The sequence below is a fragment of the Pseudophryne corroboree genome, chromosome 3, assembly GCF_028390025.1.
Source record: "Pseudophryne corroboree isolate aPseCor3 chromosome 3, aPseCor3.hap2, whole genome shotgun sequence".
In the NCBI taxonomy this organism is placed as follows: Eukaryota; Metazoa; Chordata; class Amphibia; order Anura; family Myobatrachidae; genus Pseudophryne; species Pseudophryne corroboree.
In genome coordinates this window covers 745,881,170-745,907,206 of record NC_086446.1, presented here as the reverse complement: position 1 = coordinate 745,907,206, position 26,037 = coordinate 745,881,170, and the positions used below count along the sequence as shown (strand labels likewise).

Here is a 26,037-nt window from a genome sequence, read left to right as displayed (position 1 = left end):
ACTAAGACCCTACCGCCGCGTTTTCGCCGTCCAGTGTATCGCCATACCCTATAGAAGCCTATGGGCTTCTTATCGCCACCCGCCACCTCCACCAACCCCCCTCCCCCCCGGCATACCTTCCTCCAGGCTGCCCTGGACCTAGAAGGTAATCTCCTCCTCCCCCTAGCAACGCAGCCGGAGGTCCTTACGGCTGCAGGGGGAGGAGGAGGCGCCGGGGGCAGCCTGCTGCTGCTTCCGGGCGTCCAGGCAGTATGGAAACCCCTGGGAGGTGACGGAGACCCCCCGCAGACCACCTCACAGGTATCGCGGGGGGCCTCCGTCACCGCATTGCTATATTGATCGCATATGTTAGTACATATGCGATCAACATCGGTGTGGTAAGCGGCGAGGGGCAGCGATGTATCTTAATACATCCCGCAATTAATCTGGAAGTGGGTCCCTCCATCCCAGCCCAGTGATATTTGGGAAGATGACGCTGCTCACTAGAGAGCAAAGACTTTGGTACAGTGACAGACTCTTGGCTTTCTATGTGCAGTACCATCTTCCTAAAGATATCACCAGGAAGATGGCGCCGCCGATGGTCAGCCCCAGCACAGGTATACAGTGTCTAAAAGTTGGGCGGTATGGAAACAGGAAACCTTTATTTTGCACTATGCAGTGGTGTGTATACAAAGCAGGGGAAAGAGAACAGACATCTGTCTAGTAATAGCTAAAGATGTAATAATAAAAATGACAAAGTGTTATGTTAATCTGAGGCAACGCCTGGCGTCCTGCGCAAGGTAATATCCGTTCTGACAATGGCAGTGATAGGATCCGACGTCATTATGACAAATGTGATCACACGGTGCTTTGGGTTCCTCACACTCATTTATGTCTACAACAAAAGAAAAATAATGAATTAGTGTACATTATCCATAGAACAACAATGACAATAGGTCTCATACAGAGAATAAAACACAGTGTCAACATTCTAAAAGGTCAATCCAATTAGTAATATGTTTGTGAAAGAGTTTCATGAACTGTGCATCGCATGAATGCGCACCGGAGAGATGGGAGATCCATTTAGAAATGGTAATTAGTTGTACTTGCGGATGAAGTTGGTGACTTTTCTGGGAGAAGTATATGAAAAAGTGGGGAAACCATCCTGAACCCCCAAAAAGTGACAACTGAGATACTGTAGCAGGACCATATAAAAGGCTCTTAGTAGCCATAAGGACAGTACCAGATATTTAACTTCTTACAAGGTGTCAAATAGATGATTTTTGCACTTTTTATTAATAGTTTGAAAATCACAGGCAGCGTTTTTCATCACGTTAAAGTTTTTCCAGCATTTTGGTGTACAGAAAAATATAAAGACATTTGTAAGTGTTTTTATACAGGTTTGTAAGAAGTTGGAATAAACACTTTTACACTCAGTACAGTACCTGTTATCTGCAGGTTCTAAAATCCTCTCCCATCAGTACAATACCTCCAGGTCCCTGTTCCACGTCATTTATACCCCTTTCACACCGCACAAATAACCCGGTATATTGCCGGGTCGACACGGGTCGGCGTGCGGTGTGAAAGGGTCATAGCCGAAATCGCGGGTCGCCTGACCCGGCAATTCAACCCGGGAATAAAGCAGTGTTATACCCGGGTTGAATACCGGGTCAGTGGCTGCTTAAAAGGGCTCCCGGGTCGATGCGTCCCGGGACTCATTTACTACAGCAGGGAGAGGCGGCGCGGAGACGATCTCATCTCCCAGCGCCGCCTCCACCTCTGCCCCCGGCTCCGCCCCCCCGCTGCTATAGCAACCCGCCCGGCATATTGCCGGGTTGGGGAAGCCTGCAGCAGCGTCCAATGCCGGATCCCACCCGGGAAGGACCCGTTTCCAATTCCCGGGTGGGATCCGGCATTGGCGGTGTGAAAGGGGTATTACACCTCCACATACCTGTCCCACATCATTTACACCTCCACTTACCTGTCCCACATCATTTACACATCCACCTACCTGTCCCACATCATTTACACCTCCACCTACCTGTCCCATATCATTTACACCTCCACTTACCTGTCCCACATCATTTACACCTTCACCTACCTGTCCCACATCATTTACACCTCCACTTACCTGTCCCACATCATTTACACCTCCACCTACCTGTCCCACATCAGTTACAACTCCACTTTCCTGTCCCACATCACTTACACCTCCACCTACCTGTCCCACATCAGTTACACCTCCACTTAGCTGTCCCACATCATTTACACCTCCACGTACCTGTCCCACATTATTTACACCTCCAATTACCTGTCCCACATCATTTACACATCCACCTACCTGTCTCACTTCATTTACACCTCCAGCTACCTTTCCCACATCAGTTACACCTCCACTTTCCTGTCCCACATCACTTACACCTCCACATACCTGTCCCACATAATTTACACCTCCACCTACCTGTCCCACATCAGTTACAACTCCACTTTCCTGTCCCACATCATTTACACCTCCTAGTACCTGTCCAACATCATTTACACCTCCACACACCTGTCCAACATCATTTACACCTCCACACACCTGTCCAACATCATTTACACCTCCACCTACCTGTCCAACATCATTTACACCTCCACATACTTGTCCCACATCATTTACACCTCCACCTACCTGTCCCACATCATTTACACCTCCACCTACCTGTCCTACATCATTTACACCTCCACTTATCTGTCCCACATCATTTACACCTCCACTTACCTGTCCCACATCATTTACACATCCACCTACCTGTCCCACATCATTTACACCTCCACATACCTGTCCCACATCATTTACACCTCCACTTACCTGTCCCACATCATTTACACCTTCACCTACCTGTCCCACATCATTTACACCTCCACCTACCTGTCTCACATCATTTACACCTTCACCTACCTGTCCCACATCATTTACACCTCCACATACCTGTCCCACATCATTTACACCTTCACCTACCTGTCCCACATCATTTACACCTCCACCTACCTGTCCCACATCATTTACACCTTCACCTACCTGTCCCACATCCTTTACACCTCCACCTACCTGTCCCACATCAGTTACAACTCCACTTAGCTGTCCCACATCATTTACACCTCCACGTACCTGTCCCACATCATCTACACCTCCACTTACCTGTCCCACATCATTTACACATCCACCTACCTGTCCCACATCATTTGCACCTCCAGCTACCTTTCCCACATCAGTTACACCTCCACTTTCCTGTCCCACATCACTTACACCTCCACATACCTGTCCCACATCATTTACACCTCCACCTACCTGTCCCACATCAGTTACAACTCCACTTTCCTGTCCCACATCATTTACACCTCCTAGTACCTGTCCAACATCATTTACACCTCCACACAACTGTCCAACATCATTTACACCTCCACCTACCTGTCCAACATCATTTACACCTCCACATACTTGTCCCACATCATTTACACCTCCACCTACCTGTCCCACATCATTTACACCTCCACCTACCTGTCCCACATCATTTACACCTCCACCTACCTGTCCCATATCATTTACACCTCCACCTACCTGTCCCACATCATTTACACCTCCACCTACCTGTCCCATATCATTTACACCTCCACGTACCTGTCCCACATCAGTTACACCTCCACTTACAATACCTGTCCGACATCAGTTAACCCATTATTGAGCCTTGTAGATAAATGTACCTGAAATTGACAGGTCTTTATTGGCCAAATTCTACTATTTAAAACCCTCAAGGTGTGTGGTTATTCATTTGGAGCGGTGTACCAGAGGTTCTGCACTGTGTCCCGACATTTTTTAACTTAAAATAAAGATATTTACAACCTCTTTACCTGGTCAGGGGTGTGCACAAAAAATTAGAATTTCAGTCAATGCAAGTTTGGAATTGGACTGCAAATTTAATTTGCAGTGCGAGATCGCTGTGAGAACTGCTTGTAGAACCCAACTCCCACAGTCCCACTTAACTGAATTGACCTCTAACTGTGAGATATTTCTGACAATAGAATCTTAGCACAGGTACTGTAGGTAAGACTGAGCGGTGAATGCTGAGTTTAATGTAGACTCCCCTAGACTATAACCCCATATGAGCAGGGCCCTCCACCCGATTGGATCTCACCCTACACCATACTTATCTCCAATGTGCTCCCACTCAGTCAGTGACTCTGATCCTTTCTGTCCAGCCTTCCCAAGGCACTGAGTCACTGAATGCTACTGTTAAAAGCTGTCACTCACTTAGCTGTCTTATCATTTATTATATTTATAACTCACTGTATTTTTCCCTGGACAATGTTAGGGACACTGATGGCACCATATACAGGCACGTGTCAGGAGAGTACAGCGGGCCGTCTGCATCAGCCCCCTAGCACAGTTCATCTGACCCTTACGCCACATGCACAGGTGAACTCCCTTGTTCGGTGGATAATGGGGTGTTCATTTTATAATATATATGTAATACATTTCAGTTTAAACCCCACAATTCACAGTACTTCCTGTTGGGGACTCAAACACCAGTCCTCATGTGCCACAGTCAAACACCTAACACTTCAGCTATACATTTTTTATTTAATTTTTTAATTAAAATTTTTTGTTTGGGGGGGGGGGGGGGGGCAATAATATTGTGCCTAGGGGTGGCATGATGCCCGCATCCACCCTTGGCCATATAAAGATATTATTAGTAAAAGGACACTGTACTCGGACAGTCGGCGAGTTACGGAAAAAAATATCGCTACTTATTATTTACTATACTGTCAATATATGAATGTTACAAAGGTTATTAAAAATTTACTGCTGACACTAAAGAGTGCACTTCTATATTATGGGTGCTGCTCTGTCATCATTAAGCGGAGCTGCTTCTGTAGCTTCATGCAATCAGCAAGGTAAAAATATATATTTAGAGATCTATTATTCATTTTACCTCCCTTAATAGTGAATTACTTATTCCAGGCGCATACAGCTATGATGAGACTACGGCAAAGATATATTCACATTTAAAGCAACTGATGAAAAATCTGACAATGGAAGGCTGATAATGAAGTTCTAGATTAATATATTATCTAACCCACTGACTCCTTGCTTATTGCAACTTCTCATTCATTGCATAAAGTATAACCTTGGTCTCAGGGGCGACTCAAGCGAGGAGGGAGCACGTTTGCAGATTCCGGGTGAGCCCCCATCCTCTCCACGACGCTGTAGGCTCCGACACTGTGCCGAAGCCTACTGCGCATGCGCAGGTCTCCGGAAACATGGCGCCTGCCATGTTCCGGAGACAAAATTCAAAGTGCGCTCTTTTGGAGTGGATTTTGTGCGCAACGGAGGCGCTGGACTCCGCAGAGGTGAGTACTAAAATATGGGTGCAATGTGCGCGGTGTGTCCCCCCCCTAGAACCAGGGGCCCGTGTGCACCGCACACATTGCACCCATGATAGAAACGCCAATGCTTGGTCTTATGTCTCCTTCTGCATTGCCCTGGCACAAGGGGGGTCTTCTGTATGCCGGCGGTCGGGCTCCCGGCACTCAGTATACCGGCGCCGGGAGCCCGACAGCCGGCATACCGACACTTATTTTCCCTCGTGGGGGTCCACAACCCCCATAGAGGGAGAATAAAATAGTGTGGCGCGCGTAGCGCGCCACCGTGCCCGTAGCGTGGCGAGCGCAGCGAGCCCGCAAGGGGCTCATTTGCGCTCGCCACGCTGTCGGTAAGCCGGCGGTCGGGCTCCCGGCGCCGGGATGCTGGTCGACGGGAGCCCGACCGCCGGCCAGCCGTAGTGAACCCCTGGCACAGGAGGGTCTGGAGCTGGCGTACGGTCTTCTGCTCAACTGACAAACGGTGTGATAGATTGTACAGGATGAGGTCAGCATCCCGTTGGTTTGGTTGCTGTCAGTCAGGTGACCCACGCTGGACTCCCAACACCACTTGGAATGCTTCCACCGGAACCCCAACTGCCGGCATCCTCAAGGTAAGTATTGGGGTTGAGGTTAGCGTTAGGGCCTGGGGGGGGGATGAAGAGGGTTAGGATTAGGCACTACAGGGGGGGTTAGCCATAGCCGCCACCCCCTGAGTCTTAGCCCTAGCCGCCATCCTCTGTGATTAGCCGTAGCCGCCACCCCCCATAATCTTAGCCCTAGCTGCCACCCCAGATGGTTGACGTTAGGGTGGGGGGCAGGAGACGGGAAAATTAATTACCCTGCCCACTGTCAGCATTCTCAAAATGGGGATGCTGCGTTCGGTCATGTGACAGCCGACATACCGACCGCTGGGATTATCTATCATACCCGATTGTACATACGGTATAATGTGCTACTGGGGACAGCCTAACACTAGGGGGTAGATTTACTAAAGATACTCAAACAGGTGGTGTTTCCCATAGCAACCAATCAGGTTCTATAATTTTCTAGAATGCAGTAGAGGTACTGTATTTTAGCCAATATCTGATTAGTTGCAATGGGCAACACCTGCACTTTTCATTTTTACAAGCTTTTGTAAATCTACACCAATGCCTGACTGGGAAGCAGTCATTTTGTCGACAGTCACTATGTCAAGACGATGCTTTACGATTATTTTAAAGTTATAATGCCGACATGGTAAAAATGCTTTAGCATTACAACCATGTCGGCATTCTCCAGTTCAACATATTGGCTGTTGACAAAATGTTTATGGATTCCACCTCCCTAAGGGGTATTTTATCGCCGGTGGCACCGTGGGAGCATTATGTATCACTGAATATCACAGTGATACATACTGTAATGCAGTTGTACCTGTATTTATCCAAGTGGAGCCTGGGTGAAAAAAAAAAACATTTCCAGAGCTTTTCAAACCTGACCACCGGTAGCCTAAAGGGCTTTAGTAAATAGCACAAGCACGGCCAGCAGAATTTGATCTGGAGAGAATGGAGTGACCCATTGCTGGGTATTGGCAATGCCATCCCGAGATGGCGTTACCTAGCATCAGAAAGTGTTGCTGTCTGCTGCTTTACACATTGACCAGGCAGCGCAGTACCCAAGTTATGGCGACATGGTAAACTGAGAAACCCCTGCAGTGTGCCTGTTGTTAAATAGCAGGAAGCAATGATATACTGTAACCCCTTTCTCCCTGCAAATACAGTTGGAGAATCGGATAATCACTGCTTCATAAATAGACCCCCAAATCTGCAGTTTGTACAAGTTGAAAAAGATAGCATATGAACTACAGTGAGCGTTGCAGTCATACAATACAATTATAGCCCATCCACTCCTGAGGTGGGCAGGGCCATGCCGCCATGATTCCCTTTGGGTTGAGTCACTGTGGCCTTGCCACCCACAAAAAAATGCCACAAATGCTTATGCATGGATAGCCATAAAACATTGCATTTAATCGTCCCATTGTTCTGGGACTGTGCCGCTCTTCCACCCGCAGGCAGGCGGAGGGGGCAGAGGGGAGTTGGGGTGGACACTCAGACTTCGCTGCAGAGAATGGATGACCGGCGCATGTATATACACACAGTGCCGGCTCTGAGAGAGGTTGGGGGCTATCCAGCAGCCCCCGGAGGTCTGGGTAAGCCCACAGCATGACAAAAAATTGTGTGTGTGTAGCGGCTCGCAGGTTTGGAACCCCCTGCAAGACCATGCTCCCGTGCCACACTCAGGGCCGGCGACAGGGGGGGTCAAAGGGGACACCTGTACTGGGCCCCAAGGGTCAGAGGGGCCCCAATTTTATACCACTTTGTGTCCTGCAAGTATGTGAGCAGGGAATCATCATAAAGTTATTGGGGAGAGACAGACCGTGGTGTGTGTGGGGTCCGGGGGAGGAAGGAGAGATATACATATTTATATATCTGTATACTGTAGATAAAAATATATATATTTATTTAATAACAGTTTATTATATAGCGCAGTAAATTCCGTTCCTCTTAGGGGGCCCCAAAGATATCACTGTCCCGGGCCCCAAGATGTCTGTTGCCGGCCCTGGCCACACTTCCCAAATTTCGTCCACATGCAATTATCCCGGATTATGCATCACACCAGTCGGGAGGTATGCATAGCAAAGTGACTGTTAAGGAGGGGTAGACGGAGGTAAAGGTTCATTTAGCATTTTTAGGGAATACCCCGAAAGCAGGATCACTGCATACTTCTTAACCGTCCTGCGGGCCACAGTGTCCCGTGGGGTTGTGAAAGTTGGGGGGGGGGGGGGGGGGGGGCGCTCTCTCACTGCTGCTCTGGATGAATAGATGTTGTACAGTGTGGAGGAGAGCCTGGGGGCAGTACAGCATCTCTAGGAGTCGTGGACACACACCCCAGAGTGGGAGTACCATGAGACCACAACCCTTTTTGGGTGCATGCACGTTGTCCCTATTTTTAATCCCTTATATTGGGAGCTATGTCGCTGTATATGTCGCTGTACACAAGGGATGCGCAAGGGGTGCCTAGGTGTGCAGGGTGAGCAGCCTATAGGTTCCTGGAGTGTCCATGGGATGCCGAATGCACTGAACTTGTTGCTGGACCCAGTGGCCCTGCCCCCTCAGTGTGACATCATGACATCGCCAGTTCATGGGTGGGGACTACATAGAGTGTATTTTAACTCTTCTACGGCCCTGGTAGAGTAGAGAGGGGTCAGAAGCAGAGATTGTGATTACAGGTGTGCTAACATGCAAGAACAATAGACAAACACGTATTCCTGCAGAGTATATAGAAGTTACCTGCACAGACTAGCAGCACGCAGAGCAGGAAGGCACTATGGGCGGAGGGGAATAATATAACCATGGCCTAAGCACTGTCCAAGTGTCTGGAACACTTGCAGATGGCATAGATACAATAGCTTAAGCAGACACAGCCCGCGGGCAGAATAGATACAAAGGGTATACAGCTAGAGAGTAGTCTGAGACAAAGAGACAAGGTGGGTACATGGGAAGCAGGGAGAACAATGCAGTAGTGTAGCCCCCCCCCCCATCTATTATTATATGCAATTCTCAGAATTACTCACCAATACATTTACTGTATGCATCTGACGCAAAGCGGAATCCCGGTGTACACTGGCATGAGTAGGACCCCTCTGAATTGACGCACTGCATGTGGCATTGATGGATACCAAGAGCACATTCATCTATATCTAAGGTGACAACAAAGAATGATCATAAATAGCAGTTTACAGTAACTTTACCATCCTCTCTATTAGTGGCAATTAATACTTCAAAATTAATTATAAAAATACCTCCAAAGCATTTTAATATGCAACCAGTGGTGTGTGCAGCATTACATTTCTTGTGCTTTCCATAGAGCAGGGGGTCCCACACTCCTTTACAGTCCAGGTATTAAGTATATCCTTGTTTGAGCCAAGATGGTTAAATCAAGTTGCCTGAGGTACTAATTAAGTCACCTGTGCTCAATCATGGATATCCTTACAACCTGGACTATAATGGCGGAGTTTGGAAACCTCTGCCATAGAGTAAGCAACCTGTGGGGACCATATGGCTGAAGTGAGGGGATGGATCTGTATTGAGACACTTCCTTGCACTGATACACCAGACCTCACCATATAGAAGAGAAGTAATCACCAACTGGCTGGAGACAGGACTTAGCACGGTGCCTGTATGACCATCTGGCTGGAGATCAGACCTAGCACAGTGCCAGGGGGCCCAGACAGCTGTTGAGGGGGACAGATGCCTCAGTTCATGGCTGCACACATAGTATTAATAGTTGTGTCCTGGATTTGGCCATGCCCATTGCGTTTCCGTAATTGCCTGTATCCAATAACTCCCCGGAGTCAGAAATTAGCACAGTGCCTGTATCAACCAACTGCCCAGAGCCAAGAGTTCCTGTATCTACCAAAAGACCAGAGCCAGGAGCTAGCACAGGGCCTGTATCCACCTACTGCCCAGAGCCAGGAGCTAGCACAGTGCCTGTATCCACCTACTGCCCAGAGCCAGGAGCTAGCACAGTGCCTGTATCTACCTACTGCCCAGAGCCAGCACAGTGCCTGTATCCACCTACTGCCCAGAGCCAGGAGCTAGCACAGGGCCTGTATCCACCTACTGCCCAGAGCCAGGAGCTATCACAGTGCCTGTATCCACCAACTGCCCAGAGCCAGGAGCTAGCACAGGGCCTGTATCCACCTACTGCCCAGAGCCAGGAGCTAGCACAGTGCCTGTATCCACCTACTGCCCAGAGCCAGGAGCTAGCACAGTGCCTGTATCCACCTACTGCCCAGAGCCAGGAGCTAGCACAGGGCCTGTATCCACCTACTGCCCAGAGCCAGGAGCTAGCACAGTGCCTGTATCCACCTACTGCCCAGAGCCAGGAGCTAGCACAGTGCCTGTATCCACCTACTGCTCAGAGCCAGGAGCTAGCACAGTGCCTGTATCCACCTACTGCCCAGGGCCAGGAGCTAGCACAGTGCCTGTATCCACCTACTGCCCAGAGCCAGGAGCTAGCACAGTGCCTGTATCCACCTACTGCCCAGAGCCAGGAGCTAGCACAGTGCCTGTATCCACCTACTGCCCAGAGCCAGGAGCTAGCACAGTGCCTGTATCCACCTACTGCCCAGAGCCAGGAGCTAGCACAGTTCCTGTATCCACCTACTGCCCAGAGCCAGGAGCTAGCACAGTGCCTGTATCCACCTACTGCCCAGAGCCAGGAGCTAGCACAGTGCCTGTATCCAGCAACTGCCCAGAGCCAGGAGCTAGCACAGTGCCTGTATCCACCTACTGCCCAGGGCCAGGAGCTAGCACATTGTCTGTATCCACCAACTGCCCAGAGCCAGGAGCTAGCACAGGGCCTGTATCAACCTACTGCCCAGAGCCAGGAGCTAGCACAGTGCCTATATTCCACCTACTGCCCAGATCCAGGAGCTAGCACAGTGCCTGTATCCACCTACTGCCCAGATCCAGGAGCTAGCACAGTGCCTGTATCCACCTACTGCACAGAGCCAGGAGCTAGCACAGTGCCTGTATCCACCTACTGCCCAGATCCAGGAGCTAGCACAGTGCCTGTATCCACCTACTGCACAGAGCCAGGAGCTAGCACAGGGCCTGTATCCACCTACTGCCCAGAGCCAGGAGCTAGCACAGTGCCTGTATCCACCAACTGCCCAGAGCCAGGAGCTAGCACAGTGCCTGTATCCACCTACTGCCCAGGGCCAGGAGCTAGCACAGTGCCTGTATCCACCTACTGCCCAGAGCCTGGAGCTAGCACAGTGCCTGTATCCACCTACTGCCCAGAGCCTGGAGCTAGCACAGTTCCTGTATCCACCTACTGCCCAGGGCCAGGAGCTAGCACAGTGCCTGTATCCACCTACTGCCCAGAGCCTGGAGCTAGCACAGTGCCTGTATCCACCTACTGCCCAGAGCCTGGAGCTAGCACAGTGCCTGTATCCGCCAACTGCCCAGAGCCAGGAGCTAGCACAGTGCCTGTATCCACCTACTGCCCAGAGCCAGGAGCTAGCACAGTGCCTGTATCCACCTACTGCCCAGAGCCAGGAGCTAGCACAGTTCCTGTATCCACCTACTGCCCAGAGCCAGGAGCTAGCACAGTGCCTGTATCCACCTACTGCCCAGAGCCAGGAGCTAGCACAGTGCCTGTATCCACCTACTGCCCAGAGCCAGGAGCTAGCACAGTGCCTGTATCCACCTACTGCCCAGAGCCAGGAGCTAGCACAGGGCCTGTATCAACCTACTGCCCAGAGCCAGGAACTAGCACAGTGCCTGTATCCACCAACTGCCCAGAGCCAGGAGCTAGCACAGTGCCTGTATCCACCTACTGCCCAGAGCCAGGAGTATGCATGTCTATGAATAGCTACCTTGAGTATAATGGTATTATTGTAAGCTAATAGCCTCCCGTCTCACGTCTTTTTCCTTTTTGCAAAGAATAAAGGCACGTTTAGGACAAGAACTGATTGTGTTCCATTACAGTATGCTTCACAAAGGCACCATACCACACTGCTGAGTGTTTATATCTAGGGTTCCAACTCCAGAACATGACAATAATACATTACAAGCTGTCTGCATTTAGTGTTTATATGAAGAGTGGGTGAACGAAACGCAGCGTCCTTTCCGTGTATCTGTGTGTCCCGTGCAGGCCAATAAGAATGGGTCATACCAGAAACATTTTGTTTTGGCAGCCTTAAATGTTCAATTGCATAGTTCAAGCTGCATAGCTGGAGAGCTCCCAGAACACGCCAGTGATAGTTGATAATGAATGCTTTTAGAGAGATTAATAGCGCAATTTGTTTGGTGAGCGGTGAGGAAAAAAATGCACCACTAATTTCATCTCTAGAATAAGAATTAGCTACAAACCTGCTCCGATAATGGAGCGTAATGTAAAATATACTTTAGCAAAATAGTGTTTACTATTCACAGTACATGTAGAAAATACAGAATTAACATGAGCGTAAATAAAACAGCTGCAATAAGTTTATTTATACCCAGTGCCTCCAGGAATGACTTTATACTGACATTAAAGACTACAGATGGAGCCTCGCTCATCTAGGGTTCTCTGCTGCGCCTAGGTGCACCAAGGCTTATTAGCATAAACCTTTCATCTACATCTGCAGATGTATTAACCTGGAGAAGGCATAAGGAAGTGATAAGCCACTGATAAAGCAGTGTTAAGTATAAGGGCCCTCATTCCGAGTTGTTCGCTCGGTATTTTTCATCGCATCGCAGTGAAAATCCGCTTAGTACGCATGCGCAATGTTCGCACTGCGACTGCGCCAAGTAACTTTACTATGTTGAAAGTATTTTTACTCACGGCTTTTTCTTCGCTCCGGCGATCGTAATGTGATTGACAGGAAATGGGTGTTACTGGGCGGAAACACGGCGTTTCAGGGGCGTGTGGCTGAAAACGCTACCGTTTCCGGAAAAAACGCAGGAGTGGCCGGGGAAACGGTGGGAGTGCCTGGGCGAACGCTGGGTGTGTTTGTGACGTCAACCAGGAACGACAAGCACTGAAATGATCGCACAGGCAGAGTAAGTCTGGAGCTACTCTGAAACTGCTAAGTAGTTAGTAATCGCAATATTGCGAATACATCGGTCGCAATTTTAAGAAGCTAAGATACACTCCCAGTAGGCGGCGGCTTAGCGTGTGTAACTCTGCTAAATTCGCCTTGCGACCGATCAACTCGGAATGAGGGCCAAGGTGATAATGCACCAGCCAAACAACTCTTAACTGCTAATTTACATATGGGAGCTGATTGGCTGGTGTGTTTATCACCTTGCACTCATGACTGGTTTATCACTTCCTTATGCCTTCTCCAGGATAATACATCTACCTCATTGTTCTCAGCTGCAATACAATACAGAGAGAACAATACAGCAGGGGATTAAGTCCGACTGCCCTGGCTCAGTTAATCCTATGAAAGGGATAGATGAGGAGGGCTCCATCTGTACACTGCAGTAGTGTTGGCTGTAGACGGAGCGCATTCTTCCACTGTGTGATACACAGCGTGCTATTGTCACAACGCAACGGAATCCGGGTCTGGTGGCTCTGGTCTCCCAGATCTGATGCCGGTGGGTGGTCACCGGCGCCTACTGCAGTCTGGACACTCACACCGCATCTCCGGTAAATTTGGACCCTATTATATATGCCCCATGGAATTTGATGTATATATACGAGAGTATATGCAGCTTTGTGAGATGTACGGTATACGATGATGACATGGGGGCTTGTGAATTTATATATACAGGAGCATAGGGAGGTGTGTATAATATACAGTATACAAGGAAAGAGTCTATTGAGACTTGTGATGTGATATATATATATTGCCTATGGAGTGTAACCGATATATTGTACTAGGATTAATGGTAGTAGTATTGTGCGTTTGTATTTGGAAAATAGGCCTAATTCAAGGTTGATTGCAAAAATAAGATTTTAAACCTACCGGTAAATCTTTTTCTCCTAGTCCGTAGAGGATGCTGGGGACTCCGTAAGGACCATGGGGTATAGACGGGCTCCGCAGGAGACATGGGCACTATAAAGAACTTTAGAATGGGTGTGCACTGGCTCCTCCCTCTATGCCCCTCCTCCAGACCTCAGTTAGAGAAACTGTGCCCAGAGGAGACGGACAGTACGAGGAAAGGATTTATGTTAATCTAAGGGCAAGATACATACCAGCCCACACCATCCACACCGTATAACATGGAATATACGCAACCAGTTAACAGCATGAAACAAAACAGCATCAGCCTGAGAATGATCAAAACTGTAACATAACCCTTATGTAAGCAACAACTATATACAAGTCTTGCAGAATTTAGTCCGCACTTGGAACGGGCGCCCAGCATCCTCTACGGACTAGGAGAAAAAGATTTACCGGTAGGTTTAAAATCTTATTTTCTTTTACGTCCTAGAGGATGCTGGGGACTCCGTAAGGACCATGGGGATTATACCAAAGCTCCAGACCGGGCGGGAGAGTGCGAATGACTCTGCAGCACCGATTGAGCAAACATGAGGTCCTCATCAGCCAGGGTATCAAACTTGTAGAATTTGGCAAAAGTGTTTGAACCCGACCAAGTCGCCGCTCGGCAAAGTTGTAATGCCGAGACGCCTCGGGCAGCCACCCAAGAAGAGCCCACCTTCCTAGTGGAATGGGCCTTAACCGAATTTGGTAACGGCAATCCAGCCGTAGAATGAGCCTGCTGAATCGTGTTACAGATCCAGCGAGCAATAGTCTGCTTAGAAGCGGGAGCGCCAACCTTGTTGTCTGCATACAGGGCAAACAGAGCCTCTATTTTCCTAACCCGAGCCGTCCTGGCTACATAAATTTTCAAGGCCCTGACTATATCAAGGGACTTGGAATCCTCACAGTCCCCCGTAGCCACAGGTACCACAATAGGTTGGTTCATATGAAACAATGAAACCACCTTAGGTAAAAATTGAGGACAAGTCCTCAATTCTGCTCTATCCACATGGAAAATCAAATAGGGGCTCTTGTGAGACAAAGCCGCCAATTCGGACACCCGCCTTGCAGATGCCAAGGCTAACAACATGACCACCTTCCAAGTGAGAAATTTTAATTCCACCGTTTGAAGAGGTTCAAACCAGTGAGATTTTAAGAACTGTAACACCACGTTAAGGTCCCATGGTGCCACTGGAGGCACAAAATGAGGCTGTATGTGCAGCACTCCCTTTACAAACGTCTGGACTTCTGGGAGAGAAGCCAATTCTTTCTAAAAGAAAATTGATAGGGCCGAAATCTGTACCTTAATGGAGCCTAATTTCAGGCCCATATCCACTCCTGTCTAAAGAAAGTGGAGAAAACGGCCCAGATGGAAATCTTCCGTAGGAACATTCTTGGCCTCACACCAAGATACATACTTTCTCCAGATACGGTGATAATGCTTCGAACGTCACCTCCTTCCTAGCCATTATCAGAGTAGGGATGACTTCTTCCGGAATGCCTTTTCCAGCTAGGATTCGGTTTTCAACCGCCATGCCGTCAAACGTAACCGCGGTAAGTCTTGGAACACGCTGGGCCCCTGTTGCATCAGGTCCTCTCTGAGAGGAAGAGGCCACGGATCTTCTGTGAGCATTTCCTGAAGATCTGAATACCAGGCCCTTCGAGGCCAATCGGGAACAATGAGTATTGTCCGCACTCTTTTTCGTCTTATGATTCTCAATATCTTTGAGATGAGTGGAAGAGGAGGAAACACATAGACCGACCGAAACACCCACAGTGTCACCAGGGCGTCCACCGCTACTGCCTGAGGGTCCCTTGACCTGGCACAATACCTACGAAGCTTCTTGTTGAGGCGTGACGCCATCATGTCTATTTGAGGAAGTCCCCAATGACTTGTTATCTCTGCAAAAACTTCTTGATGAAGTCCCCACTCTCCTGGATGGAGATCGTATCTGCTGAGGAAGTCTGCTTCCCAGTTGTCCACTCCCGGAATGAAGACTGCTGTCAAAGCGCTTACATGATTTTCCACCCAGCGAAGAATCCTGGTGGTTTCCGCCATTGCCACACTGCTCCTTGTTCCGCCTTGTCGGTTTACATGAGCCACGGCTGTGACGTTGTCTGACTGAATCAGAACTGGTAGGTCGCGAAGAAGATTCTCCGCTTGACGCAGGCCATTGTATATGGCCCTCAATTCCAGTACGTTGATGTGTAGACAAGCCTCCTGGCTTGACCATAGTCCCTGAAAAATTTTTCCTTACGTGACTGCTCCCCATCCTCGGAGGCTCACGTACGTGGTCACCAGAACCCAGTCCTGAATGCCAAACCTGCGACCCTCTAGAAGGTGAGCACTCTGCAGCCACCACAGGAGAGACACCCTGGCCCTGGGGGACAGGCTGATTTTCTGATGAATGTGAAGATGGGACCCGGACCACTTGTCCAGAAGATCCCACTGTAAAGTCCTCGCATGAAAGCAGCCGAAGGGGATAGCCTCGTAGGACGCCACCATTTTCCCCAGTACTCGAGTGCATTGATGGACTGACACCCTTTTCGGTTTCAACAGGTCCCTGACCATGTTCTGGAGTTCCTGGGCTTTTTCCATCGGGAAAAAACCCCTCTTTCGTTCTGTGTCCAGAATCATGCCCAAGAAAGATAGCCAAGTCGTTGGAACCAACTGTGACTTTAGCAGATTGAGAATCCAGCCATGTTGCTGCAGCAAGAGAGCGACACGCTTTTCAGCAACTGTTCTCTCGATCTTGCTTTAATCAGGAGATCCTCCAAGTACGGGATAATTGTGACTCCCTGCCGGCGCAGGAGCACCATCATTTCCGCCATTACCTTGGTGAAAATCCTCGGGGCCGTGGAAAACCCAAACGGCAACGTCTGAAACTGGTAATGACATTCCTGTACAGCGAATCTCAGGAACGCCTGATGAAGGGGATATATGGGGACATGAAGATATGCATCCTTTATGTCTAGTGACACCATAAAATCCCCCCTTCCAGGCTGGAGATAACTGCCCGGAGCGATTCCATCTTGAATTTGAACTTTTTCAAGTACAGGTTTAGGGATTTTAAATTTAGAATGGGTCTGACCGAGCCATCCGGTTTCGGGACCACAAACAGGGTTGAATAGTACCCCTGCCCCTGTTGAAGTAGGGGAACCTTGACAACCACTTGTTGTTGACACAGTTTTTGAATTGCAGCTACCACTATCTCCCTTTCTGGGGAAGAAGCTGGTAAGGCCGATTTGAAAAACCGGCGAGGAGGCACGTCTTCGAATTCCAGTTTGTAACCTTGGGACACAATTTCCATTGCCCAAGGATCTACCTCAGACTGAACCCAGAAGTGGCTAAAGAGTCGAAGACGTGCCCCCACCGGAGCGGACTCCCCAAGTGGAGCCCCAGCGTCATGCGGTGGATTTAGTAGAAGCCGGGGAGGACTTCTGCTCCTGGGAACTAGCCGTAGCAGGCATTCTCTTCCCTTTACCCTTACATCTGGCGAGAAAGGAAGATCCCCGACCTCTTTTGGATTTATGCGACCGAAAGGACTGCATCTGATATTGCTGCATTTTCTTCTGCTGTGGGGAAACATAAGGTAAAAAAGTAGATTTACCCACGGTAGCTGTGGAAACCAGGTCCGCAAGACCTTCTCCAAACAAGTCCTCACCTTTGTAAGGCAAAACTTCCATATGCCTTTTTGAGTCGGCATCACCTGTCCATTGGCGGGTCCACAGGGCTCGCCTAGCAGAAATCGCCATGGCGTTGGCTCTCGAACCTAGCAGGCCAACGTCTCTCTGAGCGTCTCTCACATATAAGACTGCGTCTTTAATGTGACCTAAGGTCAATAAAATGGTATCTCTATCCAGGGTATCAATGTCAACTGACAAAGTATCTGTCCAAGCTGCTACAGCGTTACAAACCCAAGCCGACGCTATTGCCGGTCTGAGCAAGGCACCCGTATGTGTATAAATTGATTTCAAGGTAGTCTCCTGTCTGCGATCAGCAGGATCCCTGAGGGCTGCCGTATCTGGAGACGGCAGCGCCACCTTTTTGGATAAGCGCGTTAAAGCCTTGTCCACTCTGGGTGAGGATTCCCAGCGTAACCTGTCTTGCGCAGGGAAAGGATACGCCATAAGAATTCTCCTGGGAATCTGCAGTTTCTTGTCTGGAGTTTCCCAAGCTTTTTCAAATAACGCATTCAGTTCATGGGATGGCGGAAAGGTTACCTCGGGCTTCTTATCCTTAAACGTGCATACCCTCTTGTCAGGGACAGAGGGGTCATCTGTGATATGTAAAACATCCTTTATTGCAATAATCATATAATGAATACTTTTGGCCACCCTTGTGTGGTACCTCGCATCATCGTAGTCGATACTGGAGTCAGAATCCGTGTCGGTATCAGTGTCTGCTACTTGGGGTGACACAGCCAAAGCCATGGATTGACTCCATGCTCTATCCCTGGACTCTGCTAAATCCAATCTCTTATGTAACAAAGACACATTTGCACTTAAAACATTAAACATATCCATCCAATCATGTGTCGGCGTTGCCGACGGAGACACCACAATCATCTGCTCCACCTCCTCCTTAGCTGAGCCTTCCACTTCAGACATGTTGACACACACGTACCGACACCCCCACACACTCAGGGAAATAACTATATGGAGACAGTTCCCCAATAAGGCCCTTTGGAGAGACAGAGAGAGAGTATGCCAGCACACACCCAGCGCCAATGACCCTGGAATAAAATCCCAGATAGGACAGCGCTTTTATATAAATATATATATATATATATATATACACTCACTGCGCCAATTAAAAGTGCCCCCCCCCTCTTTTTTTGCCCTCTGTCACCGTGTTCAGCAGGGGAGAGTCCGGGGAGCCAGCTTCTCTGCAGTGTGCTGTGGAGAAAATGGCGCTGGTTAGTGCTGGAGGATCAAGCTCCGCCCCCTCAGCGGCGGGCTTCGGTCCCGCTCAATTTTACAATACTGGCGGGGGATTATTTAATATACTGCCTCCGCAGTATATCTATATATCAGCCAGTCCCTTGAGGTTTATTATTGCTGCCCAGGGCGCCCCCCCTGCGCCCTGCACCCTTCAGTGCCCGCTGTTAGTGTGTGTGTGTTTGTGTGTGTGTTGGAGCAATGGCGCGCAGCGTTACCGCTGCGCGTTACCTCAGAGAAGATCTGAAGTCTTCAGCCGCCTTTGAAGTCTTCTTTCTGCTAATACTCACCCGGCTTCTATCTTCCGGCTCTGTGAGGAGAACGGCGGCGCGGCTCCGGGACGAACGGCGAAGGTGAGACCTGCGTTCCGACCCTCTGGAGCTAATGGTGTCCAGTAGCCTAAGAAGTAGAGCCTATCATTTAAGTAGGTCTGCTTCTCTCCCCTCAGTCCCACGATGCAGGGAGCCTGTTGCCAGCAGTGCTCCCTGAAAATAAAAAACCTAACAAAATTATTTTTCAGAGAAACTCAGGAGAGCTCCCCTGCAATGCACCCAGTCTCCTCTGGGCACAGGATCTAACTGAGGTCTGGAGGAGGGGCATAGAGGGAGGAGCCAGTGCACACCCATTCTAAAGTTCTTTATAGTGCCCATGTCTCCTGCGGAGCCGGTCTATACCCCATGGTCCTTACGGAGTCCCCAGCATCCTCTAGCACGTAAGAGAAACAACATTTTTCTCTAATGGGCAAAACCATGGCCCTCATTCCGAGTTGTTCGCTCGCTAGCTGCTTTTAGCAGCATTGCATACGCTAAGCCGCCGCCCTCTGGGAGTGTATCTTAGTTTAGCAGAATTGCGAACGAAAGATTCGCATAATTGCGAATAGAAATTTCTTTGCAGTTTCTGAGTAGCTCGGAACTTACTCTGCCACTGCGATCAGTTCAGTCAGTTTCGTTCCAGGTTTGACGTCACAAACACACCCAGCGTTCGCCCAGACACTCCCCCGTTTCTCCAGCCACTCCCGCGTTTTTCCCAGAAACGGCAACGTTTTTTCGCACACACCCAGAAAACGGCCTGTTTCCGCCCAGAAACACCCACTTCCTGTCAATCACAGTCCGATCACCAGAACGAAGAAAAAACCTCGTAATGCCGTGAGTAAAATACCTAACTTTTGAGTAAAATAACTAAGCGCCTGCGCTCTGCGAACCTTGCGCATGCGCAGTAAGCGACTAATCGCAATATAGCGAAACTCGGCAACGAGCGAACAACTCGGAATGAGGGCCCATGTGCAGTGCAGGTGGAGCAGATATAACATGTGCAGAGAAAGTTAGATTTGGGTGGGGTGTGTTCAAACTGAAATCTAAATTGCAGTGTAAAAATAAAGCAGCCAGTATTTACCCTGCACAGAAACAATGTAACCCACCCAAATCTAACTCTCTCTGCACATGTTATATCTGCCCCACCAGCACTGCACATGGGTGGTCATTCTGAGTTGATCGCTCGTTATTTTTTTTCCGCAACGGAGCGATTAGTCGCTAATGCGCATGCGCAATGTCCGCAGTGCGACTGCGCCAAGTAAATTTGCTGTGCAGTTAGGTATTTTACTCACGGCATTACGAGGTTTTTTCTTCGTTCTGGTGATCGTAATGTGATTGACAGGAAGTGGGTGTTTCTGGGCGGAAACTGGCCATTTTATGGGTGTGTGCGAAAAAATGCTACCGTTTCTGGGAAAAACGCGGGAGTGGCTGGAGAAACGGGGGAGTGTCTGGGCGAACGCTGGGTGTGTTTGTGACGTCAAACCAGGAACGAAACTGACTGAACTGATCGCAGTGTAGGAGTAAGTCTGGAGCTACTCAGAAACGGCAAAGAAATTTCTATTCGCAATTTTGAGAATCTTTCGTTCGCAATTTTGATAAGCTAAGATACACTCCCAGTAGGCGGCGGCTTAGCGTGTGCAATGCTGCTAAAAGCAGCTTGCGAGCGAACAACTCGGAATGAGGGCCCATGTCCACTGCAGAGGAGGCAGATATAACATGTGCAGAGAGAGTTAGATTTGGGTGTGGTGAGTTAAATCTGCAATCTAAATTGCAGTGTAAAAGTAAAGCAGCCAGTATTTACCCTGCACAGAAACAAAATAACCCACCCAAATCTAACTCTCTGCACATGTTATATCTGCCACACCTGCAGTGCACATGGTTTTGTCCAACTGCTAACAAATTTGCTGCTGCGATAAACTCTGAATTACCCCCTTAGTGCTCCTCTGCAAACGCCGGTCAGCTGCAAATCTGTTCGCAACTCACTCACAATCAAATGGTTTTTCCAGTGTGTGCGCAGCCCAGGACTTACTCTTACAGTGCGATGAGAACAGGCTGATCGGGCTGGAGCTGATGACACACTCCCTGAAAACGCTTGGGAATGCCTAAGTTTTTCCTGACACTCCCAGAAAAAGGGCCAGTTACCACCCACAAACGCCCGCTTTCTGTCAATCAACTTGTGTATGCCTAGCGATTGAAAATGTTGCTGGATTTTTTCGCAGTTTTGCGTCGCTCGTGCACATTACGATCCGTACACATGCTCAGTCATTCGATAATCGCCTGCCTTGCCAATTCGCACAACAACGATCAGGTCTGAATTACCCTCTATATCATTATCTAGTAATATTGTACAAATACAGAATATTGCAGAATCTTCCGGTGGCCAGCAGGAAATTCACCCCACTGTGTGTAAGAACAAGTCCCACCGTCTAGTACTGTATATCAGGGCTTAAAGTGTCCTGGAGAGGTGGTGGAACTCGTTTACCCACACATCTACCCCCCTCCCTCCACCACATTAAACGGAGCCACAGTAGTAGTGGTGCTTATATACAGAATGCCTACAGTAGTAGTGCCACTTACACATAATGCCCACAATAGTAGTGCCACTTACACATAATGCCCACAATAGTAGTGCCACTTACACATAATGCCCACAATAGTAGTGCCCCTTACACATAATGCCCACAATAGTAGTGCCACTTACACATAATGCCCACAGTAGTAGTGTCACTTTCACATAACGCCCACAATAGTAGTGTCACTTACACATAACGCCCACAATAGTAGTGCCCCTTACACATAATGCCCACAGTAGTAGTGCCACTTACACATAATGCCCACAATAGTAGTGCCACTTACACATAATGCCCACAGTAGTAGTGTCACTTAACATAACGCCCACAGTAGTAGTGTCACTTACACATAACGCCCACAATAGTAGTGCCCCTTACACATAATGCCCACAGTAGTAGTGCCACTTACACATAATGCCCACAATAGTAGTGCCACTTACACATAATGCCCACAATAGTAGTGCCCCTTACACATAATGACCACAGTAGTAGTGCCACTTACACATAATGCCCACAATAGTAGTGCCCCTTACACATAATGCCCACAATAGTAGTGCCCCTTACACATAATGCCCACAATAGTAGTGCCCCTTACACATAATGCCCACAGTAGTAGTGTCACTTACACATAACGCCCACAATAGTAGTGCCCCTTACACATAATGCCCACAATAGTAGTTTCACTTACACATAATGCCCACAGTAGTAGTGCCACTTACACATAATGCCCACAATAGTAGTGCCCCTTACACATAATGACCACAGTAGTAGTGCCACTTACACATAATGCCCACAATAGTAGTGCCACTTACACATAATGACCACAGTAGTAGTGCCACTTACACATAATGCCCACAATAGTAGTGCCCCTTACACATAATGACCACAGTAGTAGTGCCACTTACACATAATGCCCACAATAGTAGTGCCCATTACACATAATGCCCACAGTAGTAGTGTCACTTACACATAACGCCCACAATAGTAGTGTCCCTTACACATAATGCCCACAATAGTAGTGCCCCTTACACATAATGACCACAGTAGTAGTGTCACTTACACATAACGCCCACAATAGTAGTGTCCCTTACCCATAATGCCCACAATAGTAGTGCCCCTTACACATAATGACCACAGTAGTAGTGCCACTTACACATAATGCCCACAATAGTAGTGCCCCTTACACATAATGACCACAGTAGTGCTGGGACCTGAGAAGGAAATGAATGCTGTCCAACAGAGACAGCATGTGTGATTACCTGGCTGTAGATGGAGGAGGACCATGAATCCACCAGGACCTGAGGAATGGATAGGTGGCTGCAGCTTATCAGTAACACCAACGCCACCTGCATCATCGATTGACATAGGTGATGGGGCGGGCTTTCCTGTTGGATTTACTGTGGAGGGCAATGGAGGTGGTGGAACTAGTTCCCCCTACCATTACAGCTGGTGGAACTCCATCCTACCTCATTTCACCCCACTTTAACCCCTGCTGCTATGGTATGTGTCTGAACGATACATACTGTGTGTCTAATACAGTGTTAATTCAGAGCTGGAAAAACACTGTAGTTCTGGGTAAATAATAAACTACCAAGTGATTAATTAATGAGATTAGTCATGAAATGATCATTAACATATTTGCTTTCCTGTTAGCTCCTCTTTTACAGCTACAGTACACCAATAAAATAAATGACTTTTCTGTTAATTATACTATATTATTACTATATTGGCAGTGGAGTCATGCAACAATTGAAGCATAATAGTTTATTATCATTTTTATATAGAACCACCATATTATACAGACTGTACAGAGAATAATCACGGTCATCAGTCCCTGCCCCATTTGAGCTTACAATCTAAAATCCCTGCCACACAAATACACATTCTAGGGTCCATTTTTTGGTGTCGGCAACCAATTAACCTACCAGTCTGCTTTTAGACTGTGGGAATGACAGTAGAACATCTGGAGGTAACCCGTGCAAACGAGGAGAGAACATACATTCACCACACAGATTGGGCCAAGGCCAGAATTGAACCCAAGACCCTAGCACTGTGGGGCAGCAATGTTAACCACTGTGCCACTGTGTTCATAAATATTTTCAATTAACAAAAGACTGCATAATGTACTGAAAAGTCTTGTGTCAACGCCTATTTCGTGGTTTTGTTACTTTTATACAACAAACCGTACTACAGTATACTGTTTAAGGGCATTTAACAGAATGTTGGAGCCAGCAGCGTGTGATCAGGGCCGTCAAGACCTCTGAGGGGCCCGGGCACTGGGGGGCATGGGCAATTCTGGGGAGGCATGGCCACACCCCCTTTAAAAAGAAACTGAACAAACTTCTACTTGCAGCGCCTAAGTACAGGGTGGTGGCTCCAGAAATGGGGGCAATTGCGCCGGGGGTGGGGTGGAGGGGGGAGACACACTTCTCTCTGCTCACTACCACTGGCTGCACAGCCATGTCTCCTCTCTCCCCGGCCGATGTTCTGCTCGGCTGCGCTGCCATACTGACACAGCCAGTGGACAGAACTCAATAGACTCATCAAACCGGCCCGAGCCCACAAACCCCCCCCCCCCCACTCTAGACGGCCCTGCTTGTCATTCTCTAGCTGTTTATCTACAATACCAAGCTTTCCGCAGCATTATCATCAAAGTGCATAGGAGATTGTGTAATGCAAACACGTATTTTTGCTTTAGCATGTAACATTTTTATTTCCTTATAAATCCCTCAATAGCGACATGTCATATATCCCTTTATAATAACAAATGAAGTTGCATTACAGTATCACTCACAATAAGGGAATAAAAAGTATTAGACATAGCTTTTGTATATTGACTGTATATTTTATTTCTGACACATTGTCCGGACTGATGACTGGAAGACTGCAATACAGTTGAACTAACGTTTCTCTTTGTTACAATATAGAAAGAAAGAATAAACGCAATAAGGCTTCTTCCTTTACCAGTTGTGAGCAGGCAAAGCACAGACCAGGAGGCCAATCCCGTACAGACCCACTTTATATCCGTTTCCAAGGAGTCAACCAGGATCGCCTGTTTCCCCACCATGCACGTTCTATTGGCTCCTCTTGCAGCAAAAAAGAGTTAACCAATAATTTTGGGCAACATATATAAAAAAACAGGAGTCAAATATAAAACATGAATTTACATTGGATACTTCGGAGTGTCTTTAGCAAGAGCCTCGATGGGGTTTCTCTTCAGTTTTCTCAGAAAACATGCATGACATATTAACAAACAACTTGAGTTTTACGAAAATATCACTATTCACTCTAAGCTTCGGACAGAGTTCTTTCTGGCATGTTTGTAGCGAGGCCACCTAGTCCCCAAACCCGGGGCAGGGGGTGTAGATTGACCGACAGTTCCTTGACATACTGTATAAGTTGAGAGAACCAAGCATAGAAAGCCTTTATGGGACTGCATCATTCAAAGAGTGTATATATGGAAATACAATCCTAGGCCTAGCAGTGCAGCTGAAGAGTGCAAGAAGGCTGGCCGTAATCTGTAGGCTGTAGACGGATAGGAGCCAAAGTATGCCACCTGAGCTGCTTGCGTCACAGAAGCGTGACGGCGGAAGAATATACAAGGAAAAGGGAAACAGGAGGAGATGATGAGAGGTGGGATATGTTAAAAGAATGGGACGGGGGGGAGGGGATGAAAGAAGAGAAACAGAATGTCATTAGTAAGAGAGGCAATTATACAAATCATTAAAGCATTATGAAATGTCTTTCTTGCTCAAACTGACAAGGCGATAGGTTCAAGGTTGATGTAGTAAGAAATGAAAAGAGTGGAGAAGTTGCCCATAGCAACTAAGCAGCATCCACCTATCATTTTACAGAATGCACTTGATAAATGCTACTTCAAATTGGTTGATTGGTCGCCATAGGCAAGTTCTCCACTGGTCCACTTCTCCACACCTTTTACTGCTTGATACATCTGCCCCGTAGCTTTAATTTAGAGAAGTACAACACAGAAAAAGCATAATTAGAGTCATAAGATTATTCAGCATTATTCCTTCTCTAGGAGCCACCGACAGAAAAGCACAACTGAGAATGTTCAAACGCAACGCAGCATAGCATCAACCGGACAAACCCATTACCATGGGATCCAGCAGTACAGTATGACAGGAGAGGCAGATATGCAGATACATACTGCTATGCCCTTTAGTGTAAAAAAATCAATGGGAAAGGAGGAATTCTATAAAAATGGACAAAGCAGAGAGATTTTAAAAAGGAGGTAAATTAACCCTGTTTTCTATAAAATATACTGGAGGGAAAGGCGGTGGTACTTTTATAGGAT

At 48.0% G+C, this 26,037-nt stretch overlaps 1 protein-coding gene across 5 annotated transcripts in view; it reads right to left on the bottom strand.

The window, feature by feature from the left end:
• Nucleotides 1–614: 614 nt before the first annotated feature.
• Nucleotides 615–26,037, bottom strand: part of CRTAC1 (cartilage acidic protein 1) — a 1,057,458-nt gene continuing 1,032,035 nt past the window's right edge. For 3 of the 5 annotated variants that reach the window (XM_063962302.1, XM_063962303.1, XM_063962307.1), the window contains 2 exons: nt 8,993–9,118; nt 615–874 (listed from right to left, as the gene is read on the bottom strand). In XM_063962302.1, coding sequence (XP_063818372.1) covers nt 741–874; nt 8,993–9,118 — 260 coding nt within the window. In that variant the 3' untranslated portion in view covers nt 615–740. Of the gene's footprint in view, nt 875–8,992; nt 9,119–23,471; nt 25,284–26,037 lie in introns of those variants that run through there. The other 2 variants (XM_063962305.1, XM_063962306.1) reach the window with 2 other exon arrangements.